Source organism: Plasmodium yoelii, assembly GCF_900002385.2.
Source record: "Plasmodium yoelii strain 17X genome assembly, chromosome: 8".
NCBI classification, from domain to species: Eukaryota; Apicomplexa; class Aconoidasida; order Haemosporida; family Plasmodiidae; genus Plasmodium; species Plasmodium yoelii.
This window is the reverse complement of record NC_036180.2, coordinates 1,765,133-1,789,369: the sequence shown is the minus strand read 5'-3', so window position 1 is coordinate 1,789,369 and position 24,237 is coordinate 1,765,133. Positions and strand designations below refer to the sequence as shown.

The following is a 24,237-nucleotide window of genomic DNA, read 5'->3' as shown; positions in this document are numbered from 1 at the left end:
TTTTCGATTCTCGATCGATCTTTTATAAATATCTATTATTACAGTTCAGTTGGATAACATGATTTAAATCAAAATAAATATGATACATGTTATAAGTTTTACTAAATAAAATTTTCATAAAATAAAGAAACTTTGTTATATGGATAATTCAATATAGTCTCTGATAAAAAGATTTATATAATATGAATTCATATATAGCAGATATCTATATTAATATATGCAATATAGACATTTTATTTTAATCATATTAAATCGGCATGAACACTCAATTATATATATTATAACTTATAAAACAGGTTGCGCAATTCATTAAATATTAGCTTATGCCCCTTCTTGGTTGCATATTTAGACTTTTGGTTTCATCTTGTGATTAAAAATACGAGTATAGTACACATATTAAATTAGTGTTTAATTATAAAAATTAAATAAATATATAATACTTAGCCCCAACCCGAATATGGGTTCCACAATACAACCCTGACCCATAACATAAAAACTATATAAAAATTATGCAAAAATTATTTCCCAATAGACAACTTCTTAACATATATTAATCATTATTAATCTTCGAATTATATATTATTGATTCATTTTCTTCTTTATATTTTTTAGTTTTTCTCTTATTTGTTGTTTTTTAAATCGTTTCCGAAATCCAAATAATGAATACTAATATAAAATGTTAAGAAATGTACGATTTTTTTGTTAATGTTTGCATATATATAATAATATTTTTTTTAATTCCTTATTATTTACCTTATAAGAAATTCCTAAAAAAATTCCTATTGCACCAAATATAGATAAAACTAGTAATAAATTGTTTGCTATCGACGAACTTGATGTAATTTGTGTTGATTTTATCGATGGAAGGGATGAACTATCTTTATATTTATCTTTTAATTTATTATAATCAGTTGATAAACTAGACAACATTTTATTATATGAACTGTTCCCAGTAATACTATAATTTCCATTAAGCTGTTCGTATTTTTTAACAAATTCTTTAGCTTTTTCTGAACATGATGTGCAATTTGAATTTTTATCAAATTCAGTATACATTTCACATAATATTTTAAATGCATCATATAATTCAGATATAATACTTTTATTCATATCTACATTCGTCAAATCGTGTTTTTTACTTATAAGTTCCATATAACTGCTATATTCATTAATACCAGATATAGTATTTGTATACCTTTCACCACCCTTTATATATATATTATAAAAAAAAACTAGACTTTCTTTTAATTCACTTTCCATTAGGCTTAACATATAACTTAACCATATAATAATGTAATCAACAATATTGATGTTATTTTTTGCAACCTTCTCAAACAAAGAAGAATCCTTAAAAAATGCATCAAAAAAATATAAGCACCCAGCATTAATTTTTTTGAAATCATTATCACAACCACCAGTACAATAATCTTTGAAATATTCATCTTTAAATGTATACTTTCCGTCACTGTTCAATTGATCGGGGAATTTCTCCCTTACTAAAAGGAAGTTCTTACACTAAAAAAATATTTAAAAATAATTATTAGAAATGTGCATTAATGAAAATTTTATTAAAATAAAGTTTAATGAAATTTATATATAATACAATATCAAAAATTGTAAAGGAAATTTTTATTATTAAAAAATGCATATACTATTTCGGCATCCATTATAATGGGATTTTATTTTTAATTTGTAAATTGAGTAGAATCATGCTGCTTTATATACGTTGTCCCCAATATGTGACGCAAATACTTTAACCCTATATATAACAACTGTCTGTAGTTAAATGTATTATAACTTTTTAATAATTAAATTATTATATATAATAAAATAATATTATTAGTAAAGAAACGTTATATTCCTGTTTATCATAATTAGCTAAATTACCTTAAATAGAGGGTTGCTTAATACATTTTTGATTAAATATAGATATGATGCATTTTATACAAAAATGCTATTCTTACTAGCATCTGGATAACTTTATTATAAAAATGGATATACTTTTATAATGAATTTAACGTATTTTTGAACATAGAAAAGGAATATATTTATATCTTCTGTTTTAGTGATTTCAATTCTAAAACTTAAGTACTATATAAATCTAAAAAATAAAAAATAATATTATTACTATAATCCTTAAAAGTATATAAATAGTCGCTTTTTAAAATATATTAAATTTTTATATAGTTTTTTCTTATAATATATAATACTGTTTTTTCTAAAATTATAGTATTTTCAAATTAAGTTACATGTTCCTCTTTCTATGCAAATTATATAATTTATATTTTTTTTATTTATTATAAATAAATTCGTAATTTATTTTAATGAGTCTTATAACATTATTTTTATTTCTATATACTTAAATTTATAAATATTCCGTATTAGATAATTATAGAATATATTTCGCGTATCATTTCCATAGTTTAAAACACCAATTAGTACTGAATCAGTACTTATGCTATTTATAAGCTTAAATAAGTCTTTGAATATAGATTGTTTTAAAAATCATACTCAGTAAATATTAAATATTAACAAATAAATAATTATTGGCGTAAATTTTAAAGTATAATAGAAAACTATGTGTATTATATTGATATATTGCACTTTGAGAGGAGAGAGATAAGATATATTTGCAATTTTAATATATAAATTTAGATAAATATTCGTTAAATGTTCTACAATGTTCATTTTTATCTTATATACTTTATTATTATTGTTATCAATGTATATACATTCAAATAGTTTATTAAAAGATCTATATTATATTAATTTTATGATAAAACAATGCTATTTGTAATTAAAGATTATTTATTAAACAATGATAATATAATACGCGTTAATATTGAATAATAAAAAGATATTTAACGTTGAGTCTTTATACTTTTTTTTATTTATCCATATTTTATAATATAAAATTATAAACCCAAATTGGATCTTTAACAAATATATAAAAATTATGCCTTTATAATGTATTATTATGTGTATTTTCGATAATATTAATATTTAATTATATGAAGGTTTCACAATAAAATAATATTTCAATATTAGCTATTAGTATAGTATTTATTAGATCATATGTATAGGCATATAATAATAACTATATTATATATATCAAATTATTTACAATTATTATAACAAACTATAACATTATATTTTATTAATATACTTATATTTTATTTTTTAAATCTTTTGAAATATAATTTATTTATACCTCAAAACTATAAAGTTTAAAAATTAATAATGATCAATCTAATATTATACCTTTATAGTAAATAAATTAATGTATATATAACTATTTCTATTAATATTAATTAAAACTTTAACATAAAATGATACTATATATAATCGAAAAATAAAAGGATTGTATACATATATCTATAATTTAATTTTTTGTTAATATGTATATTTTTATTGATTATTAAAAATGTTAGATGCATAAAATACAGTTTATAGATAACGTTGTGTTATCGAATCTCGATATACCACGGATCTACATTTCATGAATACCTAATATATATTGGTAATATGTTTAATTAACAATAAAAATATACCCATTAACCTGAAGGTATATTATATTGTAGGTGAATATTCAAAATGAATCAATTATAATTATACTTTGATATATAAAAGTATTATACTGTTCGGTTATAAAAATACGATTTGAATCTAAATAAATATGATACAAATAATAAGTTTTGCTAAATAAAATGTTTCATAAACCAAAGAAACATTTTATTTTATACATAATTAAATATAGCCCCTGATTAACAAGTTTTATATAATAGGCAATTATGACATAGCATAATATGAATTCATATATAATCAATATAGACATTTTATTTTAATCATATTAAATTGACATGAACACTCAATTTAATATATTATAACATATGAAAAAATATTATGCGACACATTTCATATTAATGGATATGTTCCTTGGGGGGCATATTTGGACTTTTGATTTCATCTTGTGATTAAACATGCGGAATGAAACATATATTAAATTAGTGTTCAAATTATAAAAAATTAAATAAAGATATAATACTTAGCTCTAACCCGAATATGGGTTCCGCAACATAAAAACTATATAAAAATTATGCAAAAATTGCTTCCCAATAGACAGTTTCTTAAAATATTTAAATCATTAATACTATTCCTGAAATAGACATTCTCTTCGAATCATATATTAACGATTCATTTTCTTCTTTATATTTTTTATTTTTTCTCTTATTTGTTGTTTTTTAAATCGTTTCCGAAATCCAAATAACGAATACTAATATAAAATGTTAAGAAATAGATGTTTTTTTGTTAACATTTGGATATATATAATGAAAATAATTTTTTAATTCCTTATTATTTACCTTATAAGATATTCCTAAAAAAAATGCTATTGCACCAAATATCGATAAAACTGTAAATAATTTGTTTCCTGTCGACGAACTTGATGATGTAAATTCATATGTAGATGCTAATGCAGAAAATTCTGTTATCTCTGGAAGGGATTGAATATGTTTACATCTATTTTTTAAATTATTATAATCAGTTGATAAAACAGACAATATTTTACTATGCGGGGAACCTTCATCATTATATGTATTTTTTAGCTCTGTATATTTTTTAACAAACTCTTTCACATTATTTGACAGTATTTCGCCTGTTTGACTCTGTGCAACATTACCATACATACTACATATTAATTTGGATGCATCATAAAATTTAGACAGATCTTTAATATTAATATTCAATAAATCTTTTTGTTTATCTATAAAATCATTAAGACCTGTATATCTACCAGAATCATTTATAAATTTTTCATATTTATCATTATTTTTTACATGACTATTATAAAAGTCGTATATTTTTGTGGTATTGTGTTTTGTGCTTTGATTTAATTGATAACTAAACCATGAAATAATATATAGAAAAAATGCATTAGTATTATTTTCATCATAACTTTTATTTTGGAGCATAGAATAATAATGTCCAAGTAACCATAAAAATCCAACCGTAATTTTTTCGGTTTCACTATTGCAGTTATTACCAGGGCAGTAATTTTTGTAATCTGTAATTTCTTCTAATTCAAAATCTGCCGCTTTATCTAATTCATCGGATAAATATTTCCTCAAAAGATCTAATTTTCCACACTAAAAAAACATTTAAAAAAAATTGATAAAAATATGTATTAAGAAAATGTTATTAAAATAAAACTTAATGAAATTTATAGGAAATATAATATCAAAAAATGTATATACCAATTCATCATTCATTATAATGGAATATAATTTATAATCTCTAGGTTAAGGGGGTATCATATTATATATATATACTAAAATAGATAATACAATTATTTAATCCTATATACAGCAATTATTTGTAGATAAAAATATTTTTATTATTCTTAATATCAATTTAAAGATAATATGGAACAATATATACTTTTATTGTAGTTAGATAAATTGCCTTATTTTGGGGGGGTTTAATACATTTGTTATTATTGTATATATAATACAATTTTGTATAAACTGTTATCCTTAATAACAATCATATGATCATTATTATAAAAATTAAAGCAACATTGTAATAAGTTAGAATATATCTCCTTATGCATGTGATTTAATATAGAAAATAAACGTCATATCTTTTGTTTTAATAAATGTCCTTCTAAAACATAAAAACTGTATAAATATAAAAAATAAAAAATATTATTATTAGTATAATTTCTAAAAGTATATAAATATATCTTTTCTAATATATTTGTTTCTTATAATATATAATACAGTTTTTTCTAAAATTATAACATTTATAAAATAAGTTGTATTGCTCTCTTTTTTAATTGCATATAAATAATTTTAATATTATTTTATTTAATATAGATAACTTTACAATATATGTTAATGAGTCCAATAACTTTATTTTTATTCTTATATAATTAAATTTAGAAATATACCTTATTATATAATTTTATAATATATTTTGCACATATTTCCCACGGTTTAAAACGACAATTAGAACTAAAACTGTATTTATAAGCTTATATAACTATTTTAATGCATATTGTTTTTAAAATAATACTTAGTAAATATTAAATATATAACACATAAATACGTATTGATGAAAATTTTTAAGTATAATAGAAAATTATGTGTATTATATTGGTATATTGCACTTTGAGAGGAGAGATAAGGGAAGTATGATTTTTTAAGACAAGGATGTAGCCATATAAGATTTATTTATATTTTATATTTTCTACCATTAAAACTTTCAATTAATGTATACATTAAAATTATTCATTAAAAATAACTTAGAGTTATTAATTTCTAAATATATGGTTTGCTTTTGTATTTATAATAAACTATATTTTTAAGTAAACTATAGAATTATTAATATTATTTTGCTTGATAGTGTTAATTCTAATATTATCGCATTAAAGCATATTTAAATGAATGTTATAATATTTCATTTTATCCTGTATGCATACAAATTTATTCTTATTACAAGTTTAATAATATATATCAATATATTTGAATCAAATGAATTTAATGATTTGTTCGTATTTAATACTTTATTTATTGTTATTACTATTATTATGTTTACTGTTATATCACTGTATAGTACAACGAAGTAATTAATTCACTCAAGAGGAATACTTTAATTCAATTAGTATTTTTCCTTGTTTCATTGTTTTAAAGTATAACATTTTAGATCATATTATTTCGCAATAACAATATATTTAAATTATATATTTGTAAATTTGTATATATATAATATCCTAATAAAAATATTATTAATTCAAATTAAATTAATTATTACATACCATTATATTTTGCATTAATATGTAATTGTATATGTTTCACAAATTTAACATATTTCAGTTTTAGTAATTTATACAATATTATATATATTATAACAATAACGTTAATTTTATATGCCAAGTTGTTTATAAGTATTATAGCAAACTATAACATTAAATTTTATTATATACTTACATTTTATTTTTTAACTATTTTAAAATATAATTATTTATACCTCAAAACTATAAAGTTTAAAAATTAATAGTAATTAATATAATGTTATAACTTTATGATAAATTAAAGCGTATAAAGAAACTCTATTAATACTAATTAATTTTAATACAAAAAAATAATAATTACTACAATTAAAACATAAAAAATATTGTATATATAGTGCGATTTGTTGTATTACTAAAAATGTTAGATGCATAAAATATATTTTATAGGCATTGTTGTATTATCGAATCTCGATCGATATACCATACGTCTATATTTTATGATTATCTATTATACATTGGTAATATGTTTAATTAATGTTAAAAACACATGTTAATCCGAATATATATTGTAATGTAGGCAATTGTTCCAAATGAATCATCATATAATGCTATTATTACAGTTCAGTTGGCGTAATATAATTTAAATTAAAACAAATATGATACAAATAATAAGTTTACTAAATAAAATGTTTCATCAAATAAAGAAATGTATTGTATATTATGATATGGATAATTCGATGTAACCATAGATTACCAACTTTTATATAATAGGCAATTATGATATAGCATAATATGAATTAATATATGCAACATAGACATTTTTTTAATCATATTAAATCGATATGAACACTCAATTATATATATTATAACTTATGACAAAATGTTATCCAGCCCTTTTCATATTAATGGCAATGCTCCTTTGGGAGTACATATTTTTAACTTCATCTCGAAATTAAACATACGGAATGATACATATATTGAATTAGTGTTCAAATTATAAAAAATGAATACAATATAATATTTAACCTTGACCCGAATGTGGGTTCCACAACATCAAAATTATGCAAAAATTATGATAAAAACTTATATATTTCCAAATAGATAGTTTCTTAAAATACATCAATCGTCATATTCAGAATAATTTATTAATGATCAGTTTCTTCTTTATATTTTTTATTCTTTCTCTTAAACATTGTTTTTGAGATCGTTTCCGAAATCCAAGTAACGAATACTAATATAAAAATTTTAAAAAATGTATAATTTATTTATATTCACAAATTAACCAGTGCTGAATATATTGTTTAATTGACTTATTATTTACCTTATATGCAATTCCCAAGAATATTGATACGGCAACAAATATAAATCCAATTGAAATTAGTGTGCTTTTTATTACATATTTTCGTGAATATGTTGGAAGTAATGGAAAATCATAACATATACTTTTTAAATTATAATAATCATCTGATAATGTAGATAATAATTGATTATAGGGGCTGTTTATACCATTATAATAATCTTCATTAAGTTCATCATATTTTTCAACAAATTCTTCAGCTTTTCCTAAATTATTATCGCAATTTGAGTTGTTTTCATTAACCCCAGTACAAATGTCACATAATAATATAAACGCATCATAAAATCTAGACATAACTTTAATATCAATACTCATCAAATCTTCTTTTATATCTATAAGTTCATTATAAGTCTGATAACCAGTAACCTCTTTTATTTTCTGATTATACTTATTATCTTTATCATCATTATTTATATATGTTTCATAAAAAAGGCCTATAGTGCCGTTTTCATTATTTTTGATACGGTTTAACATATACCCTAACCATATCAAAATGTAATCAACAATATTGATCTTTCTTTTTGCAACAGAATTAAACTGGGTAAAACCCGCAAAGAACTCATCAAACAAATATAAACATCCAGCATTAACTTTTCCGAAAGGATCATCACATGATCCATTATCACAATATTTTTCCAAATTTTTATTAATATTTGTATTAATTCCTACAACCAATCCATCGGAAATCCACTCCCATACATTATTGAACCTTTTACACTAAGCAAGCAGTTAAAACAATTAATAAAAACGCAAATTATTAAAATAAAGTTTAATGATATTTATATGTAATACAATATAAAAAAAATGTAAAGGGAACTATTATTATTAAAAAATGCATATACCACTTCCTTATTCATTATAATGGGGTTTTATTTTTGATTTGTAAATTGAGTAGAGGCATATTCTTTTATATGTACTGCACCAAATATGTGATGCAAATGTTTTAACTCAATATATTACAGCTGTCTGTAGTTAAATATATTATAAGTTTTTCAATAAATTAATATGGAATAATAAAATAATATTATTACTAAAAAAAGGTTTTATTTGTGTTTATACTAATTAGCTAAGCTACCTTAAATAGAGGGATGCTTAATAAACTTTTTATTAAATATATGATGCATTTTATACAATAAATACTATTCTTACTAACATCTGGTATAACTTTATTATAAAAATGTATATCCTTCTATAAAGAATTTAAAGTATTTTTGAACATAGAAAAGGAATATATATATATCTTATGTTTTAATGATTCTCCTTCAAAAAATTAAATGCTGTATAAATCTAAAAAAACAAAAATTATATTATTACTATAATCCTTAAAGTATATAAATAGTCATTTTTTTAAATATATTAAATATTTAAATACTTGTTTCTAATACAATAAACCACTGTTTTATTAAAATTATAGTATTTTCAAATTAAGTTATTTTACTTACATCTATATGCAAATTGTATAAATTTATATTGTTTTTAATGAATGTATATAAATTCATAATTAATTTTAATGAGTTCTATAACTTTATTTTTATTCCTACATATTCCAATTTAGAAGTATTATTTATTTAGTAATTTTATAATGTTTTCCATATTTTTCCACCTTTAAAGCGGCAATTAGCACTGAACCCGTATTTATAAGCTTAAATAAGTTTTTATATGTAGGTCTTTTTTAAAATAGTACTTAGTAAATGTTAAATATATAACACATAAATAAGTATTGATACAAATTTTAAAGTATAATATAAAACTATGTGTATTAGGTTAGTATATTGCCGTTTGAGAGGAGAGATAAGGGACGTATGCTTTTTTAAGACAATAATGTAGCCATATAAGATTTATCTATTCTACACAGTTTAATTATTTCTTATATTTTCTACCATTAAAATTTTTAATTCATGTATACATATTAAAATTGTTCATTTAAAATGGCTTAAATTATTTTCTAAATATGCAGTTTGCCTTTATATTTTAAGGAAACTATAGAATTATTAATATTATTTTGCTTGGTATTGGTAGTCTAATGTTATCGCATTAAGGCATACTTAAATAAATGTTATAATATTTCATTTTATATTGTATACATACAATTTAATCTGATAACACCTTTAATAATATATATAATGAATTTATACCCATGGAGTGTATCAAATGGATTTAATGATTTTTTCGTATTTAATACTTTATCTATTGTTATTACTATTATTATTGTTACTGCTATATCAATGTATAGTACAACGGAACAATTAGTGCACTCAATAAAAATCCTTTAAATCAATGTAGAATATTTCCGTATTTTGTTGTTTTAAATTAACTATTTTGGAACATATTATTTCACAATAACAATTTATTTAAATTATAGATTTATATTTTGTATATATAATAACCTAATAAAAATATTATTAGTTCAAATTAATTATTACATACTTTTTCTGTATACTTTGCATTAATATATAATTGTATATGTTTCCCAAATTTAACATATTTCAGTACTTATTTATTGATACAATATTATATATATTAGAACAATAGCGATATTCTATATATCATATTATTTATAATTATTAGAACTATAACATTATATTTAATATACTTATGTTTTTTCTTTTAACTATTTTAAAATATAATATATTTATACCTCAAAATTTAAAAATTAATAGTGATTAATATAATGTTCTACCTTTATGATAAGTTAAAGCGTATGGAGCAACTTCTATTAATACAAGAAGATAATAGTAACTACAATTAAAACTTCAAAAAATCTTAGAACCATAATAATATCTATAGACAACGTTATATTGTCGATATATATCAACCTATACTTTATCACTATCTATTATATGTCCCAAGTGTCCTTAATTAACAATAATAATATGCCCATATAATGCACAGCAATATTCAAAACCAATTATCTTATAATTCATATCCACCCTCACATATAATGCTATTATTACAACATATATTCCCGTAATACAATTTAAATCAAAATAATAATGACACAAATAATAACTTTTACTAAATAAAATCTCCATAAAATTAAGAAACATATTATGATGTGCATAATTCAATATACTCCCTCATTAACAAGTTTTATTTAATAAAAATTATTATATAGCAAATATCTATATTAATATATGCAATATAGACATTTTATTTTAATCATATTAAATCGACATGAACACTCAATTGTATATATTATACTTTATGGGAATTATGGTATTGCCCCTTTCATATTAGTTTATACCCCCATTTTGATTGCATATTTAGACGACATCCCGTAATTAAGCATACGAGGTAATAAATATTGTCAAATTATAAACAAACTAATAAAAATATAGTCCTAACCCAAAACAGAGATTACATAAAACAAAACTATAACTTATAGTACAGAACCCTGACACAAAATACGAGTTTCCCAAAATGCAACTCTAAACCTCACCATAGCTTATAATTTTATTAATAAGTGCGTTTAAATTATTACATAATATATATGCATGAAAATATGGACAAATGAGATTTTGACAAACACTAAACAAAGATATATTAATTATATATTAAATTAAATATATGTTAAATTAAATGTATATAATGAAACATACTATTAAATCATATTTCATTATTCTATATAACGTAAACAAATGTAACTTTTATGCCAAAAAATATTAAATATACTATTTTTAATCATTTAAACAGGTATAATAAAACATAATAATAAAGAGTGGTTATTTTCATGTTTTTGATTTTTTGGGTTTTATATATACTTTTTTGATTAATTTAATGTATTGACAAGACCTAATAAATGTTTCAAATGAAACCACGGAACATAAAACAGTAAATGCGATAGGAACGGTTCCTGATAGTATTATCACCAAAAAAAGAAAAACCAACAATATTGACCTCAATTTTAATCCTTCGTACAATTTGTTTATCTTTCGTTTATTTTTATAATTATCAATACTACTTAAATCGAACTGTTTATATTCTGTCTCCAAGGAATTTACATCATTTTCCAATTGGTTATAATCTTCACCTTCTGATACATAATTATTTTCATCTTTTTTTCTTATTCTTTTATTTTCTATCACTTTTGTTGTTATTCCACTATCCCCCATATTATCAATCTCTTTTTTTACTTCTTTTAATTCTTCTCGAATTTTATAAATTAACTTTTTAGTTCTTTTATCTAACTTATTTAAATCGGGTAATGTACTCTTGTCTTTATGATTCTTTATATATGAATTTATAGCATTTCGAATATGTATAATTTCTTCGTTATCATCATTGTACTCATTAAGTTGTTTTGTAAGACTAAAAGTTGATTCATAAAAATCATTTAAATCGAACTTCTTTTCTACATCTCCTAATATTCTATTGCTTCTAAATTTTATTATATTCCTTTCATCCCATATTTCCTGCAAAGAAATGAAATATTTATTAACATATTTCCAATTCATTTTAATTGTTTAACTTAAATGTTTTACAAATAGATACAAACACTATAATCAAATATTAATAATAAATGAAAATAATATGTAACTTACATTTTTCCCATATTCAAAAAAACAAATAATAATTGAAAAAAGAACGTATTTTAAAATATTCACTCTCATTTTTATCTTTATTTATTAAATAATTGAAATAATAAATTAGTTTGAAATAATGATGGTAACTTCATATTTATTCACAAAATAGTAATATTTACTACTTTTTTCTTCTTAAATTTATCAATAAATATATCTATAAAAAAACTATGCAATTTATTTCATTTATTAATTTTTTCAATTTCCAACAGAATTATGCAACCGTTGTTATAAACACCGTTATATTCATTAAAAGTATTTATCGATATACATATTATTATGTTATTTTTTTCTCAAAAAATACACCATTTTTATAAACTATTTTCCCTAAAATTTATTTTTTGAAAATTTGTTATACAAATCATTTTTTAATACAATTTATAATACATTAGCATATTTAGTGATATGGTCCTAATATTTTATGAACTTATATATTTCCATTATTCCTTACATATGAGAAACTAATAAATATCAATTAAAATAATAACATATTAGATACATATATATTTTTTATATGAATAAATACAAACATATAATGAAAACATTAACAAAACATCATTCTTATTTACATTTAAATGATTTTTAATCTATTATATTTTATTGTTATATTTCTCCAATTTTAAATATTAATAATATTCTCCACTTTATTTTCCCATTTTTTTGTAAATTTTTTTTTTTCATAGATTGATATCTAATCATTTTATTTATAAATATATCTCAGAATATACAACATCAAATATATTTTTTATATTCAAATAATGTAAAATATTCATATTTCCAAGTATACCTCCTATAAATCACAATGCATATATCAAATCAGAAAATCAAATACAATTAATAAGAAATCCTTTATTTTATCCTATTCATTAAACACATATTATAGTATATTTAATAGTTAAACATTATTTTGTCTTTATCTTTATAAATATACCACATTAGTTATCATAGTACATTTCCTCATATAAAAATAGGCTAAATCAACCTCAATATTCCTCACACATATTAAACCCATAATTATTTGTACTAATAACTGAAACCCAGTTTATTTAGTATTCTTTAAATTTATACATTTTTTTAATTTGACTTAAATATAAATTAATTAAATTTATCATTCCAAAGAATCTTACTTTTATAAACAAAAAAAATCAATTAATAAATGGTACATGATCGACCTGAATAAGTTTGTATATATTAATAATCCCAGTTTCTTATCGTCTCGATTTATAATATTTTTCATCTTTCTTTCTTACTTCCCCTTCTCCTCCAACTCATAAATACTAACATAAACACTAATGTAAAAATCACAAAAATGTATAATATTTTCCAGTGGACATATTTTTTAAATATTATACTAACTCCTAAAATAATGGATCTTAAAACAAATATCCCTTTAACGTAACTTATTTCACTTATATATATTTTCTCCAAATACCACTTTATACTTTTATTCCATTTATCATTGGTTCAGGTGTTACTGAGGAAGGAAATCATAATGAATTATTTTCTTCCATTCCCTTCCATCTCCCCCATTTTATTATATTATGCATTGTTAATATTTAAATCAACGTTTACTTTTTGGATCAAATCAATACTTTGGAATAATCTTTCTATATCTATTCCAATATTCGACCGATTCACCCATAAACCATTAACACAAAATTAACAATAAAATACAAAAAGTAAATAATTCATCAGATTTATCATAAGTTATATTAACACGAAATGCAATTCTTATAGTTTGTCAAAATATATTACTTGTTCCTTTTCATAGTAATTTTCATCCTCATTTTTTCTTACATATTTAGACTTAATATAAATATTAAAAACTACAACTTATCTTATACATATTATTATATCTTATTTCCTATATATATTTAAAACAATTCTTTAAACTAATAAATGTTGTCAAATTATAAAAAAATATTCAAAATTAAATGCAATGTAACACTTAACCTGAATACGGGGCCCCCCAAAGACAAACACAACCCTGACCCACAACATAAAAACTGTTTAAAAATTATACAAAAACAATATAAAAATGTTATAACTATATATATATAACATTATATATTATTGGTTATATTATTTAATTATTATTATAGACCCAATAATTATGTTCAAAAATTATGGTAAAAAATTATTTTCAAATAGACAGTTTCTTAAAATATATTAATATTATTACTATTCCTGAAATAGTCACTATTTGAATCCCATATTAATGATCCATTTTCTTCTTTATTTTTTTAGCTTTTTTCTTAAATGTTTTTGAACTCTTTTCCGAAATCCAAATAATGAATACTAATATAAAATTTTAAAAAACGTATAATTTGTTTAATGTTTGCATATATATAATGAAAATTATTTTTTAATTCCTTATTATTTACCTTATAAGCAATTCCAAAAAAAATTGGTATTGCACCAAGTATCAATAAAACTGGAATTAATTTGCTTACTATCGATGAACTTGATGATGTAACTTCAGAACTCGATTCAGGATTCGATTCATATTCTTGTCCAGAATATAGTTCAGAATATTGTTCAGAATATTGTTCAGGAGTTAGTCCATGATTTTCTTCTGTTTCTTTCGATAGAGAGGATAAAATACTGTTACATTCCCTTTTAAAATCATTATAATCATTTGATAAAGTAGACAATATTTCACTATAATAACTATTTTTAGTAATATTAGTATCTTCATTAAGATCCTTATATTTTTTTGAAAATTCATTATCATCATTCAAATAATTCATGCAATTTTGATTGCCATCATCAAGTTCATTATACAATTTACATAATGATTTTAATGCTTCATAAAATTTAGATACAATAGTTTTATCCATATTCAAAAAACCCTTTCTTTCATCTATAAGTTCCTCATAAGTATTATAACCAATTAAGCCATTTATATGCTCCTTATACGTACCACGTTTCGTTATGTAATTATCATACAAATACTTTATACCGTTGTAATTAATAGTTGTATCCATGTTTAACATATAACTTAACCATATAAAAATGTTATCAACAATATAGGGGTTACTTTTTGAAGGAGAGGGAAACATACCATCATGCTTATAGAATTGATCCAACAAATATAAACATCCAGCATTAATTTTATCTAAATTACTATTACATTTAGTAATACAATACTTTTGTAAATCTTCAGGATGTTTAAATTGATTCTCACCATCACTGCCCAATTCATCAAGAAACCAATCCTCAACATCCTGGAACTTTTTACACTAAGAAAACATTTTAAAACAATTATTAGAAATGTATATTATTGAACATTTTATTAAAATAAAGTTTAATGATATTTAAATATAATACAATATCAAAAATGCATATACCACTTTCTTATCCATTATAATGGAATTTTATTTTTGATTTCTAAATTGAATAAAATCATGCTGTTTTATATACACTGCCCCCAATATGTAACGCTAATACTTTAACCCTATATATAACATCTGTCTGTAGTTAAATATATTATAAGTTTTTCAATAATTAAATTAATATAGAATAATAAAATAATATTATACTTATTTTATGGCAATTAGCTAAATTACCTTAAATATATGACTGATTAGTACATATTTAACTAAATATATATATGATGCATTTTATACAAAAATTATTATTAATAAAATATGGTATAACTTTATTATAAAAATAATATACTTTTATAATGAATTTAAAAAATATATACATATCCTTTAATATAGAACACAAACAACGTCATAAAACTCAAATACTGTACAATATAAAAAATTAAAAATTATATTATTACTATAATCCATTAAATATATTAAACTTTTATATATTTGCTTCTAATACTATATACAATGCTTTATTAAAATTATAATATTTTCAAATTAAGTTATGTTACTTACATCTCTATGCAAATTATATAAATTTATATTGTTTTTAATGAATGTAGATAAATTCATAATCCATTTTAATGAGTTCGATAACTTTATTTTTATTCCTATATACTTCAATTTAGAAGTATATCTTATTGTGCAATTTTATAAACTATTTTATGCATATTTTCCATTCTTTAAAACAACAATTAGCATTGAACCCGTACCTATAAGATTAAATAAGTCTTTAAATGTAAATTGATTTTAAAATAATACTTAGTAAATATTAAACATATATACCTACTGATGATATTTAAAAGTATAATAGAAAACTACGTTTAATTAGGTTGTTATATTGTCCTTTAAGAGGAGAGAGATAAGATATATTGCTATTTTAATATATAAATTTAAATAAATATTTTCTAAATGTTTTACATAGTTCATTTTTATCACATATATTTTATTGTTATAGTTATCAATGTATATACATTCAAATAATTTACTAAAAATTCTATATTTTATTAATTCTACAAAAAACAATAATAATATAATACGCATTAATATTGAATAATAAAATGATATTTAATATTAATTAAGTATTTAACCCTTTCTCCATTAATCCATATTTTTAGAATATAAAACTAAAATTTCCAAATTGGATCATTAACAAATATATAATGTATTATTATGTTTTTTCGATAAAATTAATATTTAATTATATGAAGGTTTCACAATAAAACAATATTTCAATATTAGTTACTAGTAGAGTAATTTATTATATTATATTTATAGGGGTATAATAATGCATCATATCTATAATATTAAACTTTATTAATATATTTATATTTTATTTTTTAACTATTTTAAAATATAATTATTTATACCTCAAAACTATAAAGTTTACAAATTAATAGTGATTAATCTATTATTATACCTTATAATAAATAAATTAAAGCTTATGAAGCAACTTCTATTAATACAAGAAGATAATAGTAACTACAATTAAAAATTAAAAAAATCTTAGATGCATAATAATATTTTATAGATAATGTTGTATTGTCGATTATCGATCGATATCCCATGCATCTATATTTTATGAATATCTATTATATATTGGTAATATGCTTAATTAACATTAAAAATATAATCATTAATATGAAGGTATATTATAATGTAGGCAATTGTTCTAAATGAATCGAATTATAATAATACCCAACCTCATATATAATGCTATTATTACATTTCAATTGGCACAGTATAATTTAAATTAATTGTACCACAATTTATAAGTTTCACTAAATAAAATTTTAATTAAATAAAGAAACATATTATGATATGCATAATTCATTATAATTATGATTAACAAACTTTATATAATAAATAATTACGATATAGCATAATATGAATTAATATATGTAATATAATTATTTACTTTAATCATATTAAATATATATTAACACTCAATTATATATATTATAACTTATGAAAAAATGTTATACGACCCCATTTGTATTAGCTTATCCCCATTTGGGGTTGAATATTTGGCCATCATCTCTTGATTAAACATACGAAATGATACATATATTGAATTAGTGTTCAAATTATAAAAAATTAAATGAGATATAATACTTAGCCTTAACCCGAATATGGGTTCCACAACATAAAATCTATATAAAAATTATACAAAAATTATTTCCAAATAGACAGTTTCTTAAAATACATCAATCGTCATATTCAGAATAATTTATTAATGATCAGTTTCTTCTTTATATTTTTTATTCTTTCTCTTAAACATTGCTTTTGAGATCGTTTCCGAAATCCAAGTAACGAATACTAATATAAAAATTTTAAAAAATGTATAATTTATTTATATTCACAAATTAATCAGTGCTGAATATATTGTTTAATTACTTATTATTTACCTTATAAGCAATTCCCAAGAAAATTGATACGGCAACAAATATAAATCCAATTGAAATTAGTGTGCTTTTTATTACAAATTTTCGTGAATATGTTGGAAGTAATGGAAAATCATAACATATACTTTTTAAATTATAATAATCATCTAATAATGTAGATAATAATTGATTATAGGGGCTGTTTATACCATTATAATAATCTTCATTAAGTTCATCATATTTTTCAACAAATTCTTCAGCTTTTTCTAAATAATTATCGCAATTTTTCTTTTCTTCATTAACCCCAGTACAAATGTCACATAATAATATAAATGCATCATAAAATTTAGACATATCTTTAATATCAATACTCATCAAATCTTCTTTTTTATCTACAAGTTCATTATAAGTCTTATAACCAGTAACACCATTTATTTTGATGTTATACTTCTGATCATTATTTATATATGTTTCATAAAAAAGGTCTATAGTGGCGTTTTCATTCATTTTGATAAGGTTTAACATATACCCTAACCATATCAAAATGTAATCAACAATATTGATTTTTCTTTTTGCAACAGAATTAAACTTTTCATAATCCTTAAAGAGCTCATCAAACAAATATAAACATCCAGCATTAACTTTTCCGAAAGAAGCATCACATGATCCATTATCACAATAATTTTTCAATTTTTCATTAATATTTGTATTATTTCCTACAACCACATCATAAGATAACCATTCCCTTACATTCTTGAACCTTTTACACTAAGAAAACATTTAAAAACAATTAATAAAAACGCAAATTATTAAAATAAAGTTTAATGATATTTATATGTAATAAAATATCAAAAAATGTAAAGGAAATTATTATTATTAAAAAATTATATACCATTTCAACACTCATTATAATGGGATTTTATTTTTTATTTATAAATTGAATAAACTCATGCTGTTTTATATACAATGCCACTAATATGTGACATAAATACTTTAACCCAATATATAACAGCTGTCTGTAGTTAAATATATATATGTTTTTCAATAATTAAATTAATATAGAATAATAAAATAATGTTATTACTAAAAAAAGGTTTTATTAGTGTTTATGCTAATTAGCTAAGTTACCTTAAATAGAGAATTGCTTAATACAATTTTTATTAAATATATATGTAATGAATTTTATACAAAAAATGCTATTCTTACTAACATCTGGTATAACTTTATTATAAAAATAGATGTCCTTCTATAAAGAATTTAAAGTATGTTTGAACATAGAAAAGGAATATATTTATATCTTATGTTTTGATGATTGTCCTTCAAAAAATTTAATGCTGTATAAATCTAAAAAAATAAAAATTATATTATTACTATAATCCTTAAAGTATATAAATAGTCATTTTTTTAAATATATTAAACTTTTATATACTTGTTTCTAATACAATAAACCACAGTTTTACTAAAATTATAGTATTTTCAAATTAAGTTATTTTACTTACATCTCTATGCAAATTATATAAATTTATATTGTTTTTAATGAATGTATATAAATTCATAATTCATTTTAATCAGTTCTATAACTTTATTTTTATTCCTACATATTCCAATTTAGAAGTATTCTTTATTTAGTAATTTTATAATGTTTTCCATATTTTTCCACCGTTAAACCGGCAATTAGCACAGAACCCATATTTATTATTCTATTCATAAGCTTAAATAAGTTTTTATATGTAGGTCGTTTTTAAAATAATACTTAGGAAATTTTAAATATATAACACATAAATAAGTATTGATGAAATTTAAGTGTAATAGAAAACTGTGAGTTATTATATTGTCCTTTTAGATAGGAGAGATAAGGGACGTATGCTTTTTTAAGAAAAGAATGTAGCCATATAAGATTTACCTATTCTAAACAGTTTAATTATTTCTTATATTTTCTACCATTAAAGTTTTTAATTCATGTATACATATTAAAATAACTTAGAATTATTACTTTTATAAATATATAGTTTCCTTATATATTTTATAATAAACTATATTTAGTTCTATAATGTAAAAGTATATAATTATTAATATTATTTTGCTTGGTATTGGTAGTCTAATGTTATCACATTAAAGCATACTTAAATAAATGTTATAATATTTCATTTGATCTTGTATACATACAATTTAATCTGATAACACCTTAATAATATATATAATGAATTTATATCCATATAGTGTATCAAATGGATTTAATGATTTTTCGTATTTAATACTTTATCTATTGTTATTACTATTGTTATTAATATTATTATTGTCACTGCTATGTAACTATATAGTACAACGGAACAATTAGTGCACTCAATAAAAATCCTTTAAATCAATGTAGAATATTTCCGTATTTTGTTGTTTTAAATTAACTATTTTGGAACATATTATTTCGCAATAACAATATATTTAAATTATATATTTGTGAATTTGTATGTATATAATAACCTAATAAAAATATTATTTCAAATTAATTATTACATACTTTTGCTGTATACTTTGCATTAATATATAATTGTATATGTTTCCCAAATTTAACATTTTTCAATATTAGTAATTGGTATAATATTTTACTATATTAGAACAATAGCGATATTCTATATATCATATTATTTATAATTATTAGCACAAACTATAACATTATATTTAATATACTTATGTTTTTTCAATTTATTATTTATAACATATTTCCAATTTATATATACACCATATCATGAAAACTTACAAATTAATAGTGATTAATCTATTATTATACCTTGTGATAAATAAATTAACGTATATAATGCAACTTCTATTAATACAAAAGAATAGTAGCTACAATTAAAACTTAAAAAATGTTAGAAGCATAATAATATCTATAAACAACGTTATATTGTCGATATATATCAACCTATACTTTATCACTATCTATTATATATTAGTGATATGTTTAATTAATCTTAAAAACACACGTATTAATATGAAGGTATATTATATTGTAGACAATTGTTACAAATGAATCATCTTATAATTCATACCCACCCTCACATATAATCCTATTATTACAGCATACATTCCCGTAATATAATTTAAATCAAAATAACTTTTACTAAATAAAATTTTTCATCGAACAAAAATGCATTGCATATTATAATCTCCATAATTCAATATAGCCCCTGATTAACAAGTTTTATATAATAGACAATTGTCATATATAACCAATATTTATATATCTAATATATTATTTTAATCATTTTAAATCTATATATTATCACCTATTTCATATTAATCACACTACCCCTGTTTTCCTTCAATATTTACACATCATCTCCAGATTAAACATACACAATCATACATATATTTAATTATAAAAAATTAATTATAAAAATTTAATTATAAAAAAATTAATTATAAAAAATGTAATTACAATATCCCAGAACCATAAACATAACCTTGACCCATAATACATGAACATCTCGACATTAAGAATATTATAATTAAAAATCAAATTAATTACATTATATATTTCTTGACTTTACAACTTGATGTTTCATTATTTTATTTCATATTTTACTTCATATTTTATTTGTATTTTTTTTAACTTTATAATACTATATTTTGTTATTAAAAGGAAACTTATAATTTGCATTAATTTATAAAAAACATAGCCGTCAATATTGCTACCAATAAATAATTTTTACAAAATTAACAATTTTGCTAGAAAAATGTTTAGTAAAACTTGTACTAAAAGTGATACAAAATCACAAATGTATAATTATCACACTATTATTATGATGAGGTAAAAAATGTTGTTATTATAGTAGTATTAGTAATATATAGAATCAACTGCATTTCTCATATTAAATTATTTAATATAATATTTATATTACTATGCTTTTTTATTTATTAGTGTAAGCAATATGTGATTCCATACGTAATGAGCTGTTTTGTAATTTTAAATTGAGTTTGATCAATCATAAAATATGTGTATTCATAATGCTATATTTAAAAATATCAATTATATAATTAAAGTTATTTATTTTTCATATTCATTATTTATGAAAGATTCTTTTATTGATGTCGTTTTGTGGTTGAATTATTTAAATAAAAAATATATTAGACTTATAAATCTGATAAAAGCATACAAATTTGACTTTTAAATAATAATTTGTATTTTTTAAAATAAATATTTGTTTTTTATGATTTATTTGAGAAAATTATTTGCTTCAATTTTAATTATATTTGTTCTGTTTCGAGTTAATTTTTAATTAAAAAAATACTAATATATATTTTAATAGTTTGTTTGTAAAGTCCCCAAATGAATAAGTTTTATATTCAAATTGTTTTCTTTCTTTTAATCATCCCCCTATATGTGAATAATAAAACCCTTGCAACCGAGCTTTCTCCAAAAAAAGATACAAAACACAAATCAAAAAAAAATAAAAAACGTTATACGTAAGAAAATACTACAATATATATATTACATATTTCATTATGAAAATATTAAATGTGTACGTCTTTGAAAAAATACAATACCTTTATTTTTGGACGCATTAAAAATATGTTCTTTTTTAGCTATGATAATACACAAGAAATATATGAAAAAAACAAGCACCTATTATATACCGATATCAAAGAAACTAAAAATGCATGCAAAGTTATGAAAGAAGCTTTAAGACAATTAGAATATCATGTTACAAATACAGTTGATTATGGATTATATAATATATATTATACTGACTATATGCTTTTTGATGATATAAAATATCAATATAATACAAATGTTGAAAAAAAACAATATATAGTTGATAATCCGAATAAGGTATCAATTAACGAACAACATTAAAATTTATAAACCAAATTGAAATTAAAAAATGATTATAATATATATATTTCTCTTTATTTCCATTAGTATAATAAAATAATAAACAAGTATTGGAATCCCGATCATGCCAATTTGTTCAATGATGATAATGTTAAAAGTATACAAAACATAAATAATTACCCAAATTAACATATTATTGTTACTATTTATTCTTTCCCACATATTCAAACTCATCATATTTTAATTATATATATGCAATTTTATAATATACTTTTAGGAAAAATTGTCCGTGTATACAATCCAAATTTAGTAATAATACAACAACGTTCCAAAACATGGCCATGGTCTCGTCAGAAATATTTTTATGCTATAGCTGCAAAATTTAAAGTAAGGAAAGCTTTCCTCTTCTATTTCGTTGTAAATCGAAATTCTCATATTATTCAAATACACTTTTATTAATTTTGTAGATATCAGAAAACAAAATTATAATTGTCATGAGCTCAGCAAATATAAATGATAACAACTGTAAAAATAAAAGAAATTTTGAAAACATAATAGTAAAAAATGCAAATTTATTCGAAGCTAACATTGATTCTGAAGATGATATTAGAAATGGAAAATTAAAAAAAATTTTTGTTAACTTAAGTGGACACATTATTGAAAAAAAAACGGACCGTATTTATGTCACCTATTTCGAATCTATAAGCGGTATACAAATTTTAATAATATAATAATTTATTTCAATTGTTAAAAAAATATCGTTTTAAATAAGTGTAAATATTTATAATTTGCAACAAATTTAAACATTTTATATATTCATCCATTTATCTTTTTTTTCTTAGGTTGATGAACATGGTTCCATTTAACAAAAAAATATTATTGGAAAACCTTTATACTACTTTTTCCCTTATAAAT

The 24,237-nt window shown here is 20.5% G+C and overlaps 7 protein-coding genes across 7 annotated transcripts; 1 reads left to right on the top strand and 6 right to left on the bottom strand.

Moving 5' to 3' along the window:
- Window positions 1–579: 579 nt before the first annotated feature.
- On the bottom strand, window positions 580–1,667 carry PY17X_0847701 (uncharacterized protein; the record flags this gene model as incomplete). Its single annotated transcript, XM_725912.3, has 3 exons — window positions 580–666; window positions 754–1,515; window positions 1,653–1,667. The coding sequence occupies 3 exons, from the start codon at window positions 1,665–1,667 to the stop codon at window positions 580–582; spliced, it is 864 nt and encodes a 287-aa protein (XP_731005.3).
- Window positions 1,668–4,186: 2,519 nt separating this feature from the next.
- PY17X_0847601 (PIR protein) lies at window positions 4,187–5,267 on the bottom strand (the record flags this gene model as incomplete). The annotated part of the gene is made up of 3 exons (XM_022957922.1): window positions 4,187–4,273; window positions 4,362–5,144; window positions 5,253–5,267. 3 exons carry the CDS (start codon window positions 5,265–5,267, stop codon window positions 4,187–4,189), a joined length of 885 nt encoding a protein of 294 aa, XP_022810826.1.
- A 2,655-nt stretch (window positions 5,268–7,922) lies between these two features.
- On the bottom strand, window positions 7,923–9,004 carry PY17X_0847501 (PIR protein; the record flags this gene model as incomplete). Its single annotated transcript, XM_034637523.1, has 3 exons — window positions 7,923–8,021; window positions 8,112–8,864; window positions 8,990–9,004. 3 exons carry the CDS (start codon window positions 9,002–9,004, stop codon window positions 7,923–7,925), a joined length of 867 nt encoding a protein of 288 aa, XP_034493478.1.
- Window positions 9,005–11,875: 2,871 nt separating this feature from the next.
- Window positions 11,876–12,757, bottom strand: PY17X_0847401 (fam-b protein; the record flags this gene model as incomplete). Its single annotated transcript, XM_022957025.2, has 2 exons — window positions 11,876–12,559; window positions 12,689–12,757. The coding sequence occupies 2 exons, from the start codon at window positions 12,755–12,757 to the stop codon at window positions 11,876–11,878; spliced, it is 753 nt and encodes a 250-aa protein (XP_022810808.2).
- Window positions 12,758–14,962: 2,205 nt separating this feature from the next.
- PY17X_0847301 (PIR protein) lies at window positions 14,963–16,092 on the bottom strand (the record flags this gene model as incomplete). Its single annotated transcript, XM_022956977.1, has 3 exons — window positions 14,963–15,025; window positions 15,112–15,969; window positions 16,078–16,092. 3 exons carry the CDS (start codon window positions 16,090–16,092, stop codon window positions 14,963–14,965), a joined length of 936 nt encoding a protein of 311 aa, XP_022811048.1.
- A 2,232-nt stretch (window positions 16,093–18,324) lies between these two features.
- On the bottom strand, window positions 18,325–19,395 carry PY17X_0847201 (PIR protein; the record flags this gene model as incomplete). The annotated part of the gene is made up of 3 exons (XM_022956967.1): window positions 18,325–18,423; window positions 18,513–19,256; window positions 19,381–19,395. 3 exons carry the CDS (start codon window positions 19,393–19,395, stop codon window positions 18,325–18,327), a joined length of 858 nt encoding a protein of 285 aa, XP_022811047.1.
- A 3,420-nt stretch (window positions 19,396–22,815) lies between these two features.
- On the top strand, window positions 22,816–24,169 carry PY17X_0847101 (fam-a protein; the record flags this gene model as incomplete). The annotated part of the gene is made up of 6 exons (XM_034637522.1): window positions 22,816–22,952; window positions 23,073–23,319; window positions 23,410–23,479; window positions 23,600–23,709; window positions 23,790–24,030; window positions 24,165–24,169. 6 exons carry the CDS (start codon window positions 22,816–22,818, stop codon window positions 24,167–24,169), a joined length of 810 nt encoding a protein of 269 aa, XP_034493477.1.
- Window positions 24,170–24,237: the final 68 nt, after the last annotated feature.